The 16,883-nt window shown below is 48.5% G+C and overlaps 1 protein-coding gene across 1 annotated transcript; it reads right to left on the reverse strand.

Annotated features, from left to right (window-relative positions):
- Positions 1-855: 855 nt before the first annotated feature.
- GDF7 (growth differentiation factor 7) lies at positions 856-9,567 on the reverse strand. Its single transcript, XM_075923429.2, has 2 exons — positions 9,198-9,567; positions 856-4,694 (listed from the first exon to the last, which is right to left on the reverse strand). The coding sequence occupies exons 1-2, from the start codon at positions 9,523-9,525 to the stop codon at positions 3,781-3,783; spliced, it is 1,242 nt and encodes a 413-aa protein (XP_075779544.1). The 5' UTR covers positions 9,526-9,567; the 3' UTR covers positions 856-3,780.
- Positions 9,568-16,883: the final 7,316 nt, after the last annotated feature.

The following is a 16,883-nucleotide window of genomic DNA, read 5'->3' on the forward strand; positions in this document are numbered from 1 at the left end:
TCCATTGAAGTCAATGGAGTTAAACCAGATTTACACTGGAGCAAAATTTGCCTCCACTGAATCTTATATTTGCAGACTTAGAGAACCCGATCCTCAGGTGATGTAATGACAAACAAACATAAAATTATACCAGAGGGCTATGTCTACACTACAGGGTTTTTGCGCAAAACCAAGCGTTTTTGCACAAAAACCTGCGGAGCATCCATACCTCAAGCATGTTTTTGCACAAGAAAAATTTACAGTAAAACAGCAGAACAGAGAGCTTTTTGCAATGTAGGTACACCTCCTTCTATGAGGCATAACTCCTTTTGCACAAGAGCTCTCGTGCAAAAAAGTGTGTGTGGACGCTCCACAGGGGGTTTCTTGCACAAGAAACCCCTATTGGCAAAAGCACAGGTGCTCCAATAGCCATTCTTTTAATGGCAATCAGAACTTTCTTGTGTAAGAGTGTCCATGCAGTGTGGATGCTCTCTTGCACAAAAGCACTCGCTTTTGCAATGCGCTTTTGAGGTGTGAATGTGCTTTTCTGCAAGAAGTTTTTGCGGAAAATCTCTTCCTCAAAAAGCTTCTTACGCAAAAACCCTGCAGTGTAGACAAAGCCGAGAGGATCTAGCCCAGAGTCCATTTCATTATTATTAATATTGCCTGGCTTACTCTATATAATTGTATTATCTCTTCAGGGCATTTGTTATCATTAGAGTTGAACCCAACCCAAGCTTATAGATCCAAACTCTTCTGAACTTTGAAATAGCTTGGATCCCAATCTAGTTCTTTGAGGTTACACCCTCTCTCTACAATAGCATAAATCAAATCCCCAGATCCAAACATTCCTGATCTTTGGGAAAGATTGGCTTCCGATCTAAACCCATACTTTGCCACTTGGACCCATATATAGTTACAAAGTTGATTTAACTCCTACAAAAGCAAACTACTGTATTAATTTGGCAATATTTTAGCCAGTACTAGAAAACATATGGTATTTTCTCAAAAGCCTATTAAATTGCCACAGAGATGTGCAAATAAGATTCTACTCTCAGCTAACAGCTAAGAAATCCGGAATCCATGGCCAGCTGCTGCCCTCTTTTGCATAGCTGCAACAGAGGCCACTGTCAGGTCCATGACATCCATTTCTGCCCTTTCATTGAGGCATGAGTGTCTCAGCCGTAAGAGCATAAGTGCCATGCAGATGGTAGGTTGCCTAAATGACTTTTGAGTAGTACAAAGTGCTTCTATTTAATGTTCTCTATATATTAAGGGGTTACACTGTGGTTTAGTCTCCTACAAACACATACGTAGCCACAAGCAAACTGCTCACCTTTTATGGGCAGAGTGTAAATATTAGTGAATGTTTCCCTCAAGTGCTTTTTGGCCCCTGTGAGTATGCCAACATAGGACTCAAACCATTTTCAAATTATTATAAAAGCATTGACTGCACAAACAAGAAGGCTAATTAAATGTCTGAATTTTCTCTGAGGAAGTTCTGGCTCTATTCATTTGTTTTAATTCTGTCAAAAAAAATTAAAAAAAGTATTTTAAGTCTTTGGCCTCAGTGGTGCACTCATGTTGGTGTCAGTCAGCAGCAACTCATTAATGTCAATGGAGCATCATAGATTGATATATGTTAAAGGGACATTAAGAGGTATCCAGAGGTATCCCGGAAAAACTCCGCCGCATCCAGGGAGCGCGTCTGCTCTTTTGCTTTTTTTGTGGAAGAGCAGGTGTGCTCTTTTGAAAGTCCTCCCACAAGGAAGAAGGGATCTTCTGAAAGAGGAGGCTTTTCCAAAATTTGGCCCAGTGTAGACAGACCAAATTTTGGAAAAGCCTCTTCCGAAAAAACTATCTGAAAAAACTATCGCAGAGTGCAATTTGCATACCTTTTTCCGATAGTTCAATATTGTCTGACATAGCCCATATCTCCATCTAGCCCACATCTTCTGAGCCATACTAGATTTCTGGACAGATATTTAGTCTTGATTTAAATACTTTGACCATCACTTCACTAGGTACCTTGTTCTGCTGGTCAAATACCTTCACTGTTAAAAATTCTCACCTACTTTTTAGTCTGAATTTGTCTAGCTTCAGCTTACACACATTGGATCCTCATTATACCTTTTCCTGCTTGTTTAAAGAGCCTTCTGCTTTGGGAAATCTCTTCTCCATGTTGGCGCTTGCAACTCATGATGAAGGTACTTCTTAACTTTCTCTTGAATGACCTAAATAGATTGACCTATTGCTGTGAGAGCCTTAAGGGAGGCTTTCCAGACCTTGAATCATACTCGTAGCTTTTTCTAAATTCTCTCCAATTTTTCAACAAGTGTAATTTACTCTAATGTAAAACCAGAATCAAACCCTGGGAATTTATACAATCAAGATTTGATTGAACCTAATGGGAGTTGTGCCTGCAAAAGGGAAGCAGGATGAGGCCTGAAGTTTTGTTTCTCTCCCACTAGCCCAAAGAGCAAGTTCTCAATTGTTAAAATTCTTTAGCGGCTCCTTGGCAATTTCTCATTTTTGTTCCTGATTATGTGTCCATTATTCAGCACATAATTGAGAATGAATAGCATAATGGCAAAAATGTGCTTACGGAGGTGAGTAGCCCCATTTAAATTGAACAGATGGGGTAAGTTTTGTCCCATTGTGGACAAATCATTTGCACAGTTACATAGTTTGGAAATTGTTGCAATTTTAAGAGATCATAGAAAGCTTCTCAAGCCAGTCAATGTCTATTTCTTTTATGTTGGTAAGACTTGTGTCAGTTCCAAATCACTTGTGCCATTGTTTGAATAGGTCAGTAAGATGCCTAGTTATGATTCACCTCTCACTTACATCAACTTTACACCAGTTTAACTCCATTGAGATACTCCTGATGTACACTAAAGAGCAAAGTATTATTACCCTTTCTCCATTCTGTAGCACCATATGACAGGTACTTGAGACCAAAATCTGCTCTCATATAAATGGGTGAAAATCTAGAGAAACTCCATCCACTTCCATAGAGTGACTCCATATCATCCCTTGCACAAAAGGGAGCAGAACATGGTCATTGGTGTGCATACAGTGCAGGACAGGGATTAAAATGATTTAACCCTATTAACAGAGTATATAGAAAAATCCTTCCAGGGTCAGAACCAGAGCTCCTTTCCCCCAAAGTAAATTTTTACAGCCATCGAATCGTGAAGGATTGGGTCCAAATTTAGAGGGACTAATCAAACCTAATTCTAGTGTGTTTCTGGCCCTGGAAGATTGGTGTCATCTGGGGAAGGAGGGAGAAGAACTGCAGTTTGTGTCAACAGGGATGGGTCAAAACCTAATGTCAACACAAGCAATGTGAACAGAAGCGGGCAGTTTCAACAAGAAAGCAAGCAAAGGAGCCAGCCTGGATTATTACCACCACGGATTCTCCTCAGATGACCTCCTAGTCTGGGCGGGACAGCAATGTTTGGGTAAGTATATTGGAGATTGTAATTCCAGAAAAAAACAGTCACATATTTCCTCTCTTTTAAAGTGCCCATTTGTGTGAAGTTTCAGCACGATATTTACGATCAGGTTGGGATACAAATCTACTGTCCCTGGGGGCAGCCAGTAGCACCCAGGGAATGATCCTGCTCCCAGAATCCCATCCCTCCATGCGCATTAGATACTGTAGGCAGAGTGTTAAAGAGCAGACCCAGGGTGCTTCGACGGTGCGTCTCCAGGACTGGAATTCATCCTCCTGTGCCGGTACACACGAAACAGATCTATACTGGGCTGGCTGCTGGGATAACGGGGCTGCAGGAATTGCTACCTGCAGCCACACGTCTCGACCACCATGTCCTCGTACTGTTTGTAAACCACGTTGTTGCCGGAGTCTATGTAGAGGATGCTGATGGGGCTGAGTTTGGAAGGGACGCAGCAGCTAGGGGGCGTGGACTCGGGGTCCATGGAGTTCATCAGCGTCTGGATGATGGCGTGGTTGGTAGGCTCCAGGTGGGACCTCAAGGGGAAGTCGCAGACCCCCTCGCAGTGGTACGCCTCGTAATCCAGCGGGGCGATTATCCAGTCGTCCCAGCCCAGCTCCTTGAAATTGACATGCAGGGGCTTCCGGCTGCACCGTGTCTTTGCCTTCTTGCCCTGCCCTCTCCCCCCAGAGCGAGCGGCCAGGGTGGTCCTGCGCCTCCTCCTCGGCGTGGCGGGCGGCTCCTGGCCAGGATCGGGGGGCTCCAGGAACGGGGGGCTGCCCAGGGCTTTCACCTGGTCCCGGATCTCCTTGAAGAGATTCTCCTTCCGCTTGCTGTGCGAAAAAGCCACCAGGAGGGCCCGCTCGTGGGGCTGGGCCGGGGGCTTGCTGAAACCCAGCTGCCCGGGGGGCAGGGCCCGGCCGGACTGCTCCGACACGACCCTCAGCAGGAAGCAAAGCCGCTGGCCCGGGCCGGGCTGCTCCCGCACGGCTTCCCACACGTCAAACACCTCCCAGCGTGGCGCGCCCGCGTCCAGCAGGTCTGCGGCCCGGGAGTCCCACAGCCGGAGCGGCCGGTCCGCGCCGGGGCAGGCGGAGAGCAGGAGGCGGTGGAAGGCTCCCTCTCGGGCCAGGGCCACGCTCCTGTTCGCCGTGGGCTTCCGCAGGATCCGGAGCTCGGCGCCCACCACCTCGTCCGTCTCCGGGAGGCTGGAGACATCGAAGAGGAACCTCTGGCCGGCCTCGGCCGGGGAGTCGTCTGGAAGAGAGCAAGCAAAGGGAAACTGAGGCAGGGAGCGCGAGCGGTGACCAGTCCCGCTGGGCCCGGCGTGGATCGAGCCGCCTGCTCCTTCCCAGCGGCTCCTTTTCCGCGCGCGGAGTCCTTGCGCTGGGGCGGATTGTGAGAACCTGCTTAGCCATCTGACGGGCTTCCCGGGGGCTGTGCAACCCTCGGGAGCCCAGGCAGCCGGGGGCGGGGGGCTGACTATGAACCGTGCAGGCACTGGGATCCCCGTGCAAAGAGGAGACCCGCAGCGAAAGCCACAATCTGTAATTCGATGCCCATTTAGCAATTCTCCAGGATTTCGCCCCTGCCCGCTCCATGCCAAGTTAAACATTTTGAAATCTGTCAGGGCAATTTAACTCCAATCTATCTATCTGTCTGTCTGTCTGTCTCTGTCTATCTATCTACCTGTCTGTCTGTCTGTGTCTATCTATCTACCTGTCTGTCTGTCTATCTCTATCTATCTACCTGTCTGTCTGTCTGTCTGTCTGTCTCTATCTATCTACCTGTCTGTCTGTCTATCTCTATCTATCTAGCTGGCTGGCTGTCTATCAGTCTGTCTAACACGGATACAGCTTGAATGTTGCCTGTGGGAATAGATCCCTTGTGAGTCACATTAAAACCCAAACTCATGTTCCAAGCCACACGTGAACATTCACCGGGAGTCATTAAATGAACAAGAGGTGAAGAAAACACAATTCAAAGGAAGGGAAAGGAACGTAAGGAGCTGGCTGTGAACCCTAAGGGCGCTTCCCCCCGTCCCCAACTAGCAATCTGATCACCGAACATTGCAAGTTCTGAGAGATACCCTGGCCTGGTCTGACTCTTGGCCAAGTCGCGCCTCGCACTTGCTGGGGAAGTGACTAGTGCCCTAGCAACGAAGCTAATGGTGCGAAGTATTTGCACATTAGTGTCTTCTCTCAAACGGAGGGCGGCCGACTAGAAAAGCAGAGCGTTGCTTTGATTCACCATTGAAGCGTCCCTGGGTCTTTTCTCCAGAGAGGAAAAACAACCTATTTTGGTGCCTTCTCTGATACAGTATTTTCCCCCTTCGTGGTCATTTTTTAAAACAGATTTAAAATTCCTGCGAGGGGTAGATAAGGAGATCCCTTTGAAGAGCTCATCTGGTTTCGTTTTGCTCTGAAACTCACAGATACTGTGCAGACTTTCCTCGGCATTAAACGATTTGCGCTCACAGCCCGGGACACGACGGCTGAGCGGCAGAAAAGTTTGCTCGATACATATAAGATTGGAGGCTGAAGGGGTCTTTCTTGCGGGTGATACGGGGACGGATTATTCATTTAAGCAGGGTCGCTCCGTTTTTTAAAAGGCTGGCCCATCGGGTTTTAAGTAGAAATCCTGCTTTCCGTTTAAAAGCTGATATCACGGCACGGCCTATTGACATACGTATACTAATAATTAATAATAAATTAATACATAAGAAGTGACATTTATTTTACATAGACTCTCCCAATGATTTTACTGACACGGGCACAAAAATTAGGGATGTCTCTTTATACGTATTCAAGGGCCTTCTGGTCCTATATCTAGAGGAGCCTAAAATGTTTATTTTAGTTCATGTTAAATAATATTCAGGATCGTACTGCTATTGTTATATTTCTTTATTTACCGTACCAGATGGTGTCATTGTTTTTTGTCCAAGCAGAACACACGATAGTATCAACGAGAAATCAGCGGCAGCTTGTTGTCCAGTAATATATAATAATAATAGACATTTTGCTTACTATTTAACATGGACATTTCAGGCTTCCGAAGCAGATTTGGACACATCAGGCTATAGAGTTGTACAGTTTGTATCTGCATGGCAGAATATAAGGTAAATAAAAACCTGCGCGACTGAACAAAACGAGGCGTTTTCATTTGGCCAGTGACGAGAGAGAGAGAGAGAGAGAGAGAGAGAGAGAGATTTAGCTTCTTTCATTTGACAGCTAAGGCAGTCACCCTCCAGCAGATCTATCTTCGTTAGGGAAAACTGCACTTGCCAGATACCAGCTAAGTCCAGGCAGCAATTCCTGAGCTGTCTTAAGTTCTGCTGTGTTGAGCGCTTTCACTTGCCACGCTTTTACTATTTATTAAATATTAACTATCAGTTTACACCCTAATCTAAATATATTTTTACAGCCCAGCGTGTCCGTTCCCAGCCTCCTGGCCCAGTCAGCACTGCAATTTCGTTACATCATAAATAAGAGCGAAAGCGCTCTCCTTTTGACTGGACGTGGGAAGCCTGGAGCTCCCAGACCCGGCTTTTATGAAGCCCCCACCGCTGGGCAATGCATTCTCGGGGGATATCCCAGAACTGCCGTGGTGCGTGGGGGCGAGCCTGGATCATTTGACCGCGCTTCCTAAGGCCTATAGCGACCGACTTTCGCTCCCTGGTTGCAAACTAGCAGGCGATCCTTCGAACCCGACTAGCCAGCCACCTACACGTGCGATCGGATGTGACTTGTCGGTTGCAGCCCCCCGCCGGGCTGGGGCTCCCTTAACCCGGCTCCCCCGGCACCATCCCCTCGCCGCCGCTCGGCCAGGACACTCCTCGGGCCGCCTTCCAGCGCCGGCGAGCTGCGTTTGAATCCCTCTCCGCAGCGGAGATAAATACGAGCCAGGTGCCTAAGGCACCGGCCCCCAAAGGTCCCTGCCTTTCCGAGCGCGCCCCGGACCGAGCGGCCTACACGACTCATAACCAATAATGAAGGGGACCCCGCAAACATGGGTCTGATACTCACCCAAAGGCCCGCTGGAGAGGAAGGGGGCCAGACCCCCGCCCGACGGCGCTGCCTTAGAGTCAGCCCCAGGCGAGCAGGCTGGAGCTGGGTAGCAGATGGGGGGGGGGGGGGGGGCGTGCGCTCCCCCTAATGTCCTCCTTGGCTAGCCCCGGGGTGGGGTGGGGGTTCTGGGTGAGTTCCCCGCACAGCCGGAGCAGAGGAGGCAGTTCCCCTTTTCACTCGCCTCCTCCCTCGGCCGCTCTTTCCTGCCTCCGCCTCTTTCTCCGACACACCTGCCTCCCGCAGCCCAGGAGCTGTCAGCCCTGCCGCTCCCCCGCTCCGCTGTCCCGGCCTGGCAGCGCGTCCTCGGCCCTCCCTTGTGCCCGCACGGCGGGGCCACGCGATCCAGTCCCTGCCAGCTGGTGTCCACCAGCCGCTTTGCACTGGAAAGCTGGAGCAGCGGCTGGGGGGGGGGGGGTGAGTTTCTCTTCACTCCCCCAGAGACCAAGAGCAAAGCGGGGAGGGGGGGGGGGACGCGGGTCCGCCTGAAATCCTTTCATTTCAATAGCTGCTAAACAGCAGCGCTGGGTGCTCTGGGCGTTGCGTCGGAAACACCTTGGTCTTGGAATAAAGCGTGAGAGAGAACCCAGATAGACAGATACAGCTATTGGACCAGGCTGCGAGAGATGGGGTTAGGGTTACATACCCCTACACTGGGGTTGGGGAGATACCATTTCATCGCTCTGGCTAGGCTCAAAACCCAGGATTATCTGCGGCTGTTAGATTAGCAGCAGAGAGCTCGGGATTAGCTGGAGTTGTTAGATGTGGAGCAGAGAGCTCGGGATTAGCTGGAGTTGTTAGATGTGGAGCAGAGAGTTTGCGATTAGCTGGAGTGGGAGCAGGAGCTCGGGATTAGCTGGAGTTGTTAGATGTGGAGCAGAGAGTTTGCGATTAGCTGGAGTGGGAGCAGGAGCTCGGGATTAGCTGGAGTTGTTAGATGTGGAGCAGAGAGCTCGGGATTAGCTGGAGTTGTTAGATGTGGAGCAGAGAGTTTGGGATTAGCTGGAGTGGGAGCAGGAGCTCGGGATTAGCTGGAGTTGTTAGATGTGGAGCAGAGAGCTCGGGATTAGCTGGAGTTGTTAGATGTGGAGCAGAGAGCTCGGGATTAGCTGGAGTTGTTAGATGTGGAGCAGGAGCTCGGGATTAGCTGGAGTTGTTAGATGTGGAGCAGGAGCTCGGGATTAGCTGGAGTTGTTAGATGTGGAACAGAGAGCTCGGGATTAGATGGAGTTGAAGCAGGAGCTCGGGATTAGCTGGAGTGGGAGCAGGAGCTCGGGATTAGCTGGAGTTGTTAGATGTGGAGCAGGAGCTCGGGATTAGCTGGAGTGGGAGCAGGAGCTCGGGATTAGCTGGAGTTGTTAGATGTGGAGCAGGAGCTCGGGATTAGCTGGAGTTGTTAGATGTGGAGCAGAGAGCTCGGGATTAGCTGGAATTGTTAGATTAGGGTTTTCTGCCTCCGCATCGAATGCATCGTGGATTAGCCCGTTCGGTGGCCTGACACAGCCGCGTCCCTGCCCTCCTCCCTTCTTTTGTGAGCGCCCCGCTGTCCCGCCGTGCGCCCCCGAGTTTTATTCGCTTGCTCGGTGAGCTGACGAGAGGCCACGGGCTCAGGAGCCCGCCCTGCCCTTGCCCCCGGAGACCCTGCCTCCGCCCGCCCCAGCGCACAGGTGCCGGCGGCTGCTCCTCCACGACTCACCTCCGGCCGCCAGGTCCGCGAAGCCCGTGACCGTATCGGCGCGGATCCCGGCGCTGCTCGCTGCCCCCGGCGGCTCGGGGGCGGACAGGCTCCGGTAGAGGGACACCATGTACTGGTGGGGCACCACCGTGCCATTCCGCAGAGCCCCTCCGCCGCGGCGCCCAGCCTCCCTCTGCCCCGGGAGCCTCGCCTGCGGGGAGGAGGCGGCAAGTGGCCCCGGGCTGCCGGCTGCCGGCGAGCCCCGCACCGCAGCAGCCTCCAGCCCGTCCCGGGGGCGGCAGGCGCTCAGCACCCACAGGCAAAGGGCCGCCGCCGCCCTGCGATCCATGCTGTCAGTGGGCTCCGCTCGGCGAGGAGAGCGCTGTGCAGGGGCTTTGAGGGCTTTGCAAACTCCCCCGTTGCTTTTTAACATTGTGTTAATCAGCGAGTGGGAGCCGTAGCCCCTGCACAGCGCCCCCTGCCGAGCTCCCGGGGGCTAGCACCCCCCGCACCTTCCAACTCGCCTACCCCCCACCCTGCTGCTCCACGGTCCGCCGGCAAAAGCCGAAAGGGAGACCCAAACATTTCATCATTTATTTTTCTTTTAAAATTCCTCCCCCTTTTCCCTCCTTTGGAATCCGTCGGAAATTACGCGGCTCCGTTATGCCCCGGTCTTTGCACGAATGCGAATGCTTTGTTTGCAGGTAGGCATGCTTTTCACGGTTGGCATTAATCCTTGTAAGTAGCTAGATCCCGAAAATTCAGGAAAGAGGACTGGGCAATGAATTTGGCAAAAACCATGTTTCCCCAAAGGTGGGCACGCATTAATCAAGGGTTGGGAGGAAAATAGTATTTATTTGATTGCTAAATCGTGGAGTCATTGATTTTAATCAGCTTTTAAAATGGGTCTTATATTATCTTTTCTATTTTAATTCAGATTTTTAAATGACTATTTATAAAAATGAGACAATATAACTCTGGATAAAAATGTTATAATAACAGCACGTAGGTTGAGTGTTTAGAAGAGTAGAAATATTATAGTTTTAAATCCGACCATGAAACATGCAATATAAAGTAGCAGAAACTCTTGACAATAATATGTTTGCAAATTGAAAAGTAGAGGAATGCAGTGGTCTATACAGTATACAAAATGAGGAGAGGCTTGTTAGACTGCTGCATTGTGTAATTCGCTTGTCTCCATTTCCCCCCTATATTTGAGATTTTATAGTTTTTAGAGGTAACGTTAAACAACAGAAGAGAATAATTAAAGAAGCATCTTGGCGTTTTCTTTTAGCGCTAGACTTGAAACTAGCCCCCAGTGGAAAGTAGAAGCTGCGTCTGTTTAAAGTGGAGATAGTTTATCTTCCATTATAATGGTTTCTTGAAAGACACAAATAAAACAAAACAAAACTTAAGTCTGCGTGAGTGCTAATGTTTTCCCTCATACTGGGGGTTTCCTTGGTAAAATTCAGATGTTTCCTTGGATCCCGATTAAAATAACAAACTGCGATATTTACTAGGATGTTATTTCAAGTTTTCTTGAGCGGCTTTCTGGTTCTGTCTGTTGCGATTTCTCAACAAATACAAAAACAAGAGCTGCAATGATATATTCAAGGAATGTAGGTGTTTAGCCAAACCAAACAGTTTTCTCCCCCAAACAATCATTTATCAAGAGCGTTTGTCACTACAGTATTTAAGATTTTCTTTTTAAATTACAGGTGCTTTGTCACGATATTAAAAACAAATTGTTATGCCAGGCAGCTAGATTTAGATGTACTTACAAGTAGCATGATGCAACAGAAACAGTTCCAGGGACAACCTCCTGATGAAGTTATACTCCGTGATAAATAAAACACAGCACCTCCTTAAAACGGGACTAGGGGTACACTATTCTGAGTCTGCATCGCTCGCGGTGTAACACAACAGCCACTGAGAATAATAAATAATAGTCCAGGGGAGGGGGAGATTTTGTTAACTGTTTTTCTCCTGTGAGATACTTATTATAACGGGACTGAAGCGGTTTCAAAAGCTAAAGGTCACTTTAAAAAGCATCTGTCAACTCCCTTCATTGGTTGGCATCGTCTCTCTGGGGTTTGGGTCGATAGTTGTGTCTCCCCTCCCCCCTGGTTTGTGTCTTTCTGACATTTACAAAGTCGGGATAAAAGTCAGGAGTCCCCTCCGCCCCCCTGCAGGTTCACATCCAGCGCTGCGGAGTTCGTGGAGGATGTACCCGCGTGTGGGATGCCAGGCTGGGCTTTGCCCGGGCAAACACACCAGAAACGCCGTAGCGCGGTAGAGTCACACCACCCGGGAGCCGCGTGCACTGTTGCAATCCGCACACCGCCCGTGCGCTAGCCCCCAGCAACTTCACAGTTTGCCCAGCTGCGCGGAGCGATCGGCGCTTTGGGCGACTCCCCGCGGTGCCAGCGCCAAGGCCCCAGGTGCCCGCGCCCAGCCTCGCACATGCCGCTTCCCAAAGTATTTCCCGATCCCACTGCCCGGGGCTTTCGGGGAGATCCCACCTCCCACCCCCTTCTCGTGCGCTCGCTTGCAGCAGCGCGCCAGCCTGGGCTCACGCAGCCCCAGCCTGGATCTTCGGTCCAATTCCTCTGCTCCAGGAAGCAGGCTCCGCCTCTCCCCTGTCCGCCACCACCAGCCCTTTTGCTCCCGGGGCTGCAGAGGGCGCCTCGATAGTCCTAAAGGACCTACTTCCGGCGGAGAGGCTGGCCCAAAGCTGCTCCTTGTTCTGCCAGCCCCCAGGCGACAGTGAGGGACATGCCGGGTGTGGGGACCCAGTCTGGTTCACTTTTGCTCCATGCCTGACAATTCATCCCCCCTGGCAGCCTGGGGAAGGGGAGAGGATTTTATAATTGTCAGCAACACATTAATGACATATTATTAAAGCAAATTTTAAACTAAGATCCCATGACTAACGCTGTAAATTCAGAAATTGACAATATATACCTGGGATTGGCAACTAAGTTCCCTCTAAGCCAGGGCTTCTCAACTTTGGAAGCCTCTCAGGGCCAAAATGATACTCACAGCACATGCTGAGGACTGCAACTTAAGTATGGTTGCATAACATACATATATATGCAAATAGCTTCTTTCACATTGACGGGCATGATTACCAAAATTAGGGCAAGACTACACAACACACAGGCCCCACTTAAATCAGTTCCACGGGTATTAATAAAATGCAATATCTACCTGATTTCCTCCCATATGTCAGCACTTTTATTGAGCAATGACAGTCTAGGAAATTAACTACTAAATCACCTATCAACAGAAGACCATTATATTGGCTACTTTTTTGTTTTAGCTCCCACCCGTGGGCCACATGTTGAGTAGCCCTGCTCTAAGCTGTGTAGCCGCCTGTACCCCCTCTCATATCCTAACACTCAGCCTCAACCTGCAGCCTCCTCCTGTATTTGAATCCTTCAGCCCCTCTAGCCTGGAGCCCCTTCCTGCATCCCAAACTCCTCATCCCAGCCCCACGCCAAAGCCCTTGCCCCTTCCTGCACCCCAACTCAGCCCAGAGTTCCCATATAGAGCCAAGCCCCAATTTAGAGCCCTCATCCAACCCTTTGGCCCCCACCACATTGTCTATGTGCAGAATGACTTTTGTGATGTCATATGTGTACCAGTATAGAGGAGATGTAACAACAGTCATTCCACACATGGACATAAAGATTAGAAGGAACATTGGTTGGCACATGTCTGTTAAATGGGTTCAGTACCACTTGAATGGTTCTTTCATAGGTTCAGTGTTCTGCAAATAGGTCTGGCAGGCTTTTTCACTATTAAGTTAATGAGATCCTCTCCAGTGTTGGACTCACCAGGCTGCAGCAGCCACAGAACAGACATAGGAAGAGGCAGGTGGATGGACATTAAGAACCAGTGTGTCTCAACTGCATATTCTGTGTCTGGGTAAAGATGGCCCTGCCTCCCCCTCCCCCCCACACCACAAAAAGTCAACACTTTCCCCTGATGTAACAAAGTTCTAAGGATCCACCTCAGAAGTTGTCTACTTGCTGGGGGGAATTCATGTTACAGCTGCTTGAGAACCCACCATTCTTCAGAAAAGAGCCAGAGTACAAAACCCGCACTCAGTCAAACACAGTTAACGGGGGTGTTTAAAAAGGGGGAAGGGAGTGGGTGTGTTTCTAATCCATTTGAAACCTCAGGGTTCAAACAGAAACAGTATTAACCTCCACTCACTGCTCTGGAGTAACTTGCTCTGGTGAGGCTTATTTCAAAGTTTGACTGTTTGTTTGTCTGAATTCATCATCTGCATTATTGTGTTGCTGCCACATTACTGTAACCAAAGACCCAGCGGCATCTCAGTCTTTAACCAAGCTGTGGTTTGTGGATTGTTTATCATCATCATAGTAAATAAAAACAACAGAAGCCACTTAGCTCTTTTTGTGGGGGTGCAGGGAGAGAAATGCGAGCAACGGTCAGATAGGGTCAGTTTCCCAGATGGTGTAAATCTGTATGACTGCACAAGGGACCTTTGCTGATAGGTACCGGCTGGAGATCTGAGCCAAGCAGATTAATTCTGCACTCATAACTGCAAATCTGGAGTGACTGCACTGAGTTCATTGGAACTGTACTGCTATAAAGCCAGTGAAAATTAAAAAAAACCAGACCCTGAGAGTTTACACACACACCACAAAGGAACAAACCCTGACTGCCCAACACAAAGAGATGCACATTATAAATCCAACATTCTGTCCTCTCTATCAATTTGCATCTATCAGAAGAGGAAAAGTGCAGAGTTTCCCATCTGTTCTGCATTGCAACTTTGGCTAAATCCTTTTGGGTTTTCTTGAATTTCCATCAGCCCAGCCCAGTCCAGCTGCAGGACCTTCCAGAGCTGCAGTGGCCCAGAGGTTCCTGAAGTGCAGCCTCTCACCCTCTAGCTCTTTCCTGCTCCTTGGACAGATCTGCTTTCCTGCCTTTGCTAGGAGTGCAAACCCTTTTGCACATAACTTCGTGTTGGCAGGTGGCCACCCCCATCAACCCCTTCCAAAGCCCAAATTAACATACAGCAGTAGCAGACAATGGAGAGGAAAGGTCGCAGTTTTATTTTACTACTTAATTTGTGAGTTTGTAGGAGAAAACACCCTTACAACTAGGAGAGATTTTATATTCATTGGACCTTGCTAGCAATCAGATCTGTTCCAATAGAGAATAACACCCCTTTCCACTTGAGGGCGCTATCAGGTGCCAGTCATACAAAGATCTGCCCCCCCACACACTTAGCCATAGCATCCGTCACTGATATGATATGAGGCTGGGTCTGGTCCCACTCAGGGACCAAGTCTCCCCACCTCATCACTCCTCTTACACTGAAGAATCCTCCTGGGAACTAAACAGCCAATTTTAAAAGACATCACACATTACTGTTCCTAAGAAAACCCCTATTTCTTTCTCTGCCCTTTACAGATCTAAATTAAAGATAATGGGCCAAATCCCATTAAAGATAATGGGATGAAGTCAGTGGCCCTACCCCAGGGATGAAGGATTGCATCACTAGTTAGCTGCAATAAATGGCCACAATCTGGAGTGCATAAACCAAGATGTTCTGAGATATTGCCTCCTGTTGAACAGAGTAACCCCCTCCTCTCCACATCAAGCTACCAAGTGATTTAGCTGGAGTGAGGGTAAGGAATTTGTATTAAACCTGGATTTATTTTCGTGCAATTGATTCTCTTTTTTCTAACTCCCTCACTGTCCTTGTTTCCCAGAGATTCGGCCAATCTGTAGCCTCTCCCAACCAAACCCACGGCCATTTCTCAGAGGCAACATCTCCTCTCTCCTTCCCTGTGCTGACCTCACTCTCACCTGTGCTGGCAACTCTTCAACTGACTGAACATTCTCTCAACCACTCCATCACAATCTCAGTGCTCTCTCCAGCACCTCCACCCTGCTTGGTTGATTTGTTCTACTGAGCCCTAACTTTGCTCACTCACCTCCCATAACCCTTTGTCTTGGTCCCCAAAATGTTGGCCCCCACCTTTAATTAACTTGCCCCTAACAAAACACACTGTAGTGAAGCATATGTTTGAGGCTGGAGCAGATGGCTGCTCTGTTCCTTAGGGCCCTAGGCCTGAGGAGGGGGAATGCATTGTCTCCCTTATACCACAACATTTCCTGAATCGGCACAACCCTGAGGCATGGAGTGAAGACCACAGCTTGGCTGAGTTTTAAAGCAGGCTGCTGGAGGCAGAATTGGTGGACCAGTGCTGCTTATCACACAGCCACTCCATAAGAACTTCACTCCATGCCTCAGGGTTGTGCCGATTCCTAGTGAGGGAACTGCACCAATTGAAAAGCCATCTATAGAGGCTCTACCCCAAGGGGAGTAAGCTTGGCTTTTGGTTTACTTCAGGAAAGGAAGTCTTGATTTGACAACAGTCAGCCTTCCAGCTGAAGGAAGACCATCTCTTCAGGAGAGCAACTGAAGCATCAGTTGCAAGGCAGCAGCTGCACACCTGACACTGGAATGATAAGCTATAGCCTCACAACCGCTCACTGAGATTTCTTGCCATTTGCAGCTATTAATGCAATAAATATAAACAGTATTGATATTACCATTCATACCTCATAGACCAAGATGATTACCACCAGCCCAGCACCTACTTCCAAACTTCAGTTCTGCTGGCAATCAAGCAGCATTATTTTTGTGTTAAAAAATCTGCCAGTGCCTCTTCTCATAACTTGTTTCAACTAAAAGCTAAGATACTGGCTTAGGAAAAAAAATAGACCTTCCAATTAGCCACTAGATAAAAATAAGAGAAAGTCTGAACACTTTACTAGATGCAAAGGACATCCTGTTCCCCCTCTGAGGATATTGAACTGATGAATAAGCACAGATGACACATCACAAGTCAACTTCTTAATGAAGGCAATTCATTTACCAATCCTCCATTCACAGAGAAGTCGGACTAAAGTCACGTCTTCATAAGGAAAATATGTTTTCCCATCAAGATGGTGAACTCAAGGTAGCTGTCTCCATGTAAAATCCTAATGGACACAAGGCAGTGGAGTTTTTATCTTGATGAAGCCCAGTCAAAGTAAATCCAGGTCTTTACACTGTCATGTCTCCATTAGGATTTTTCACAGAGATAGCTACCATGACTTCTCCATCTTGATGTGAAGTCACACCTATTTTTTTGCATTGAAGACATAGCCGTGACCTGATGCACCTCTGTGTTCACACCTCACACACTACTGTAATGAGGCTTGGACAAAATATGATTTGTATCAAGGGGATCCTTTGGAAACTAATAGGCCGCAGGTTCTTAATATCATTGCAAAATGTACATGATAACCTTATAAGTGACATTATGAATTCCCTTTGTATAATGAGAACTTAAATAATTCACAAGCAGGAGTTCTTATTTCAAAATAACAAGCCCATTATTTTGAAATAACAGGCTTTCGGAGTGTGGATGCTCTTCTTGTTATTTCGAAATAAGGGGAGTTATTTAAAAATAACTTCTCAGTGCATACATGCCCTTGGTTAATGGTAACCAAGGCTTGTGAAGACCACACCTTGGCTGAGATTTAAAGCAGGCTGCTGGAGGCAGAATTGTTGGACTAGGGCTGCTTATCACACAGCCACTTCATAAGAACATAAGATCAGCCATAAGAATGGCCATACTAGGTCAGACCAAAGGTCCATCTAGCATGCTTGTA

The sequence above is a fragment of the Pelodiscus sinensis genome, chromosome 3, assembly GCF_052426305.1.
Source record: "Pelodiscus sinensis isolate ZL-2025 chromosome 3, ASM5242630v1, whole genome shotgun sequence".
NCBI lineage: Eukaryota > Metazoa > Chordata > Testudines > Trionychidae > Pelodiscus > Pelodiscus sinensis.

Bases quoted from the DNA above. Each gene is read 5' to 3' on its own strand.
- GDF7 (XM_075923429.2), bottom strand. From the start codon at position 9,525: ATGGATCGCAGGGCGGCGGCGGCCCTTTGCCTGTGGGTGCTGAGCGCC. The intron at 4,695-9,197 runs GTGAGTCGTGGA...GCTCTCTTCCAG, and splicing joins CGCGGACCTGGCGGCCGGAG to ACGACTCCCCGGCCGAGGCC.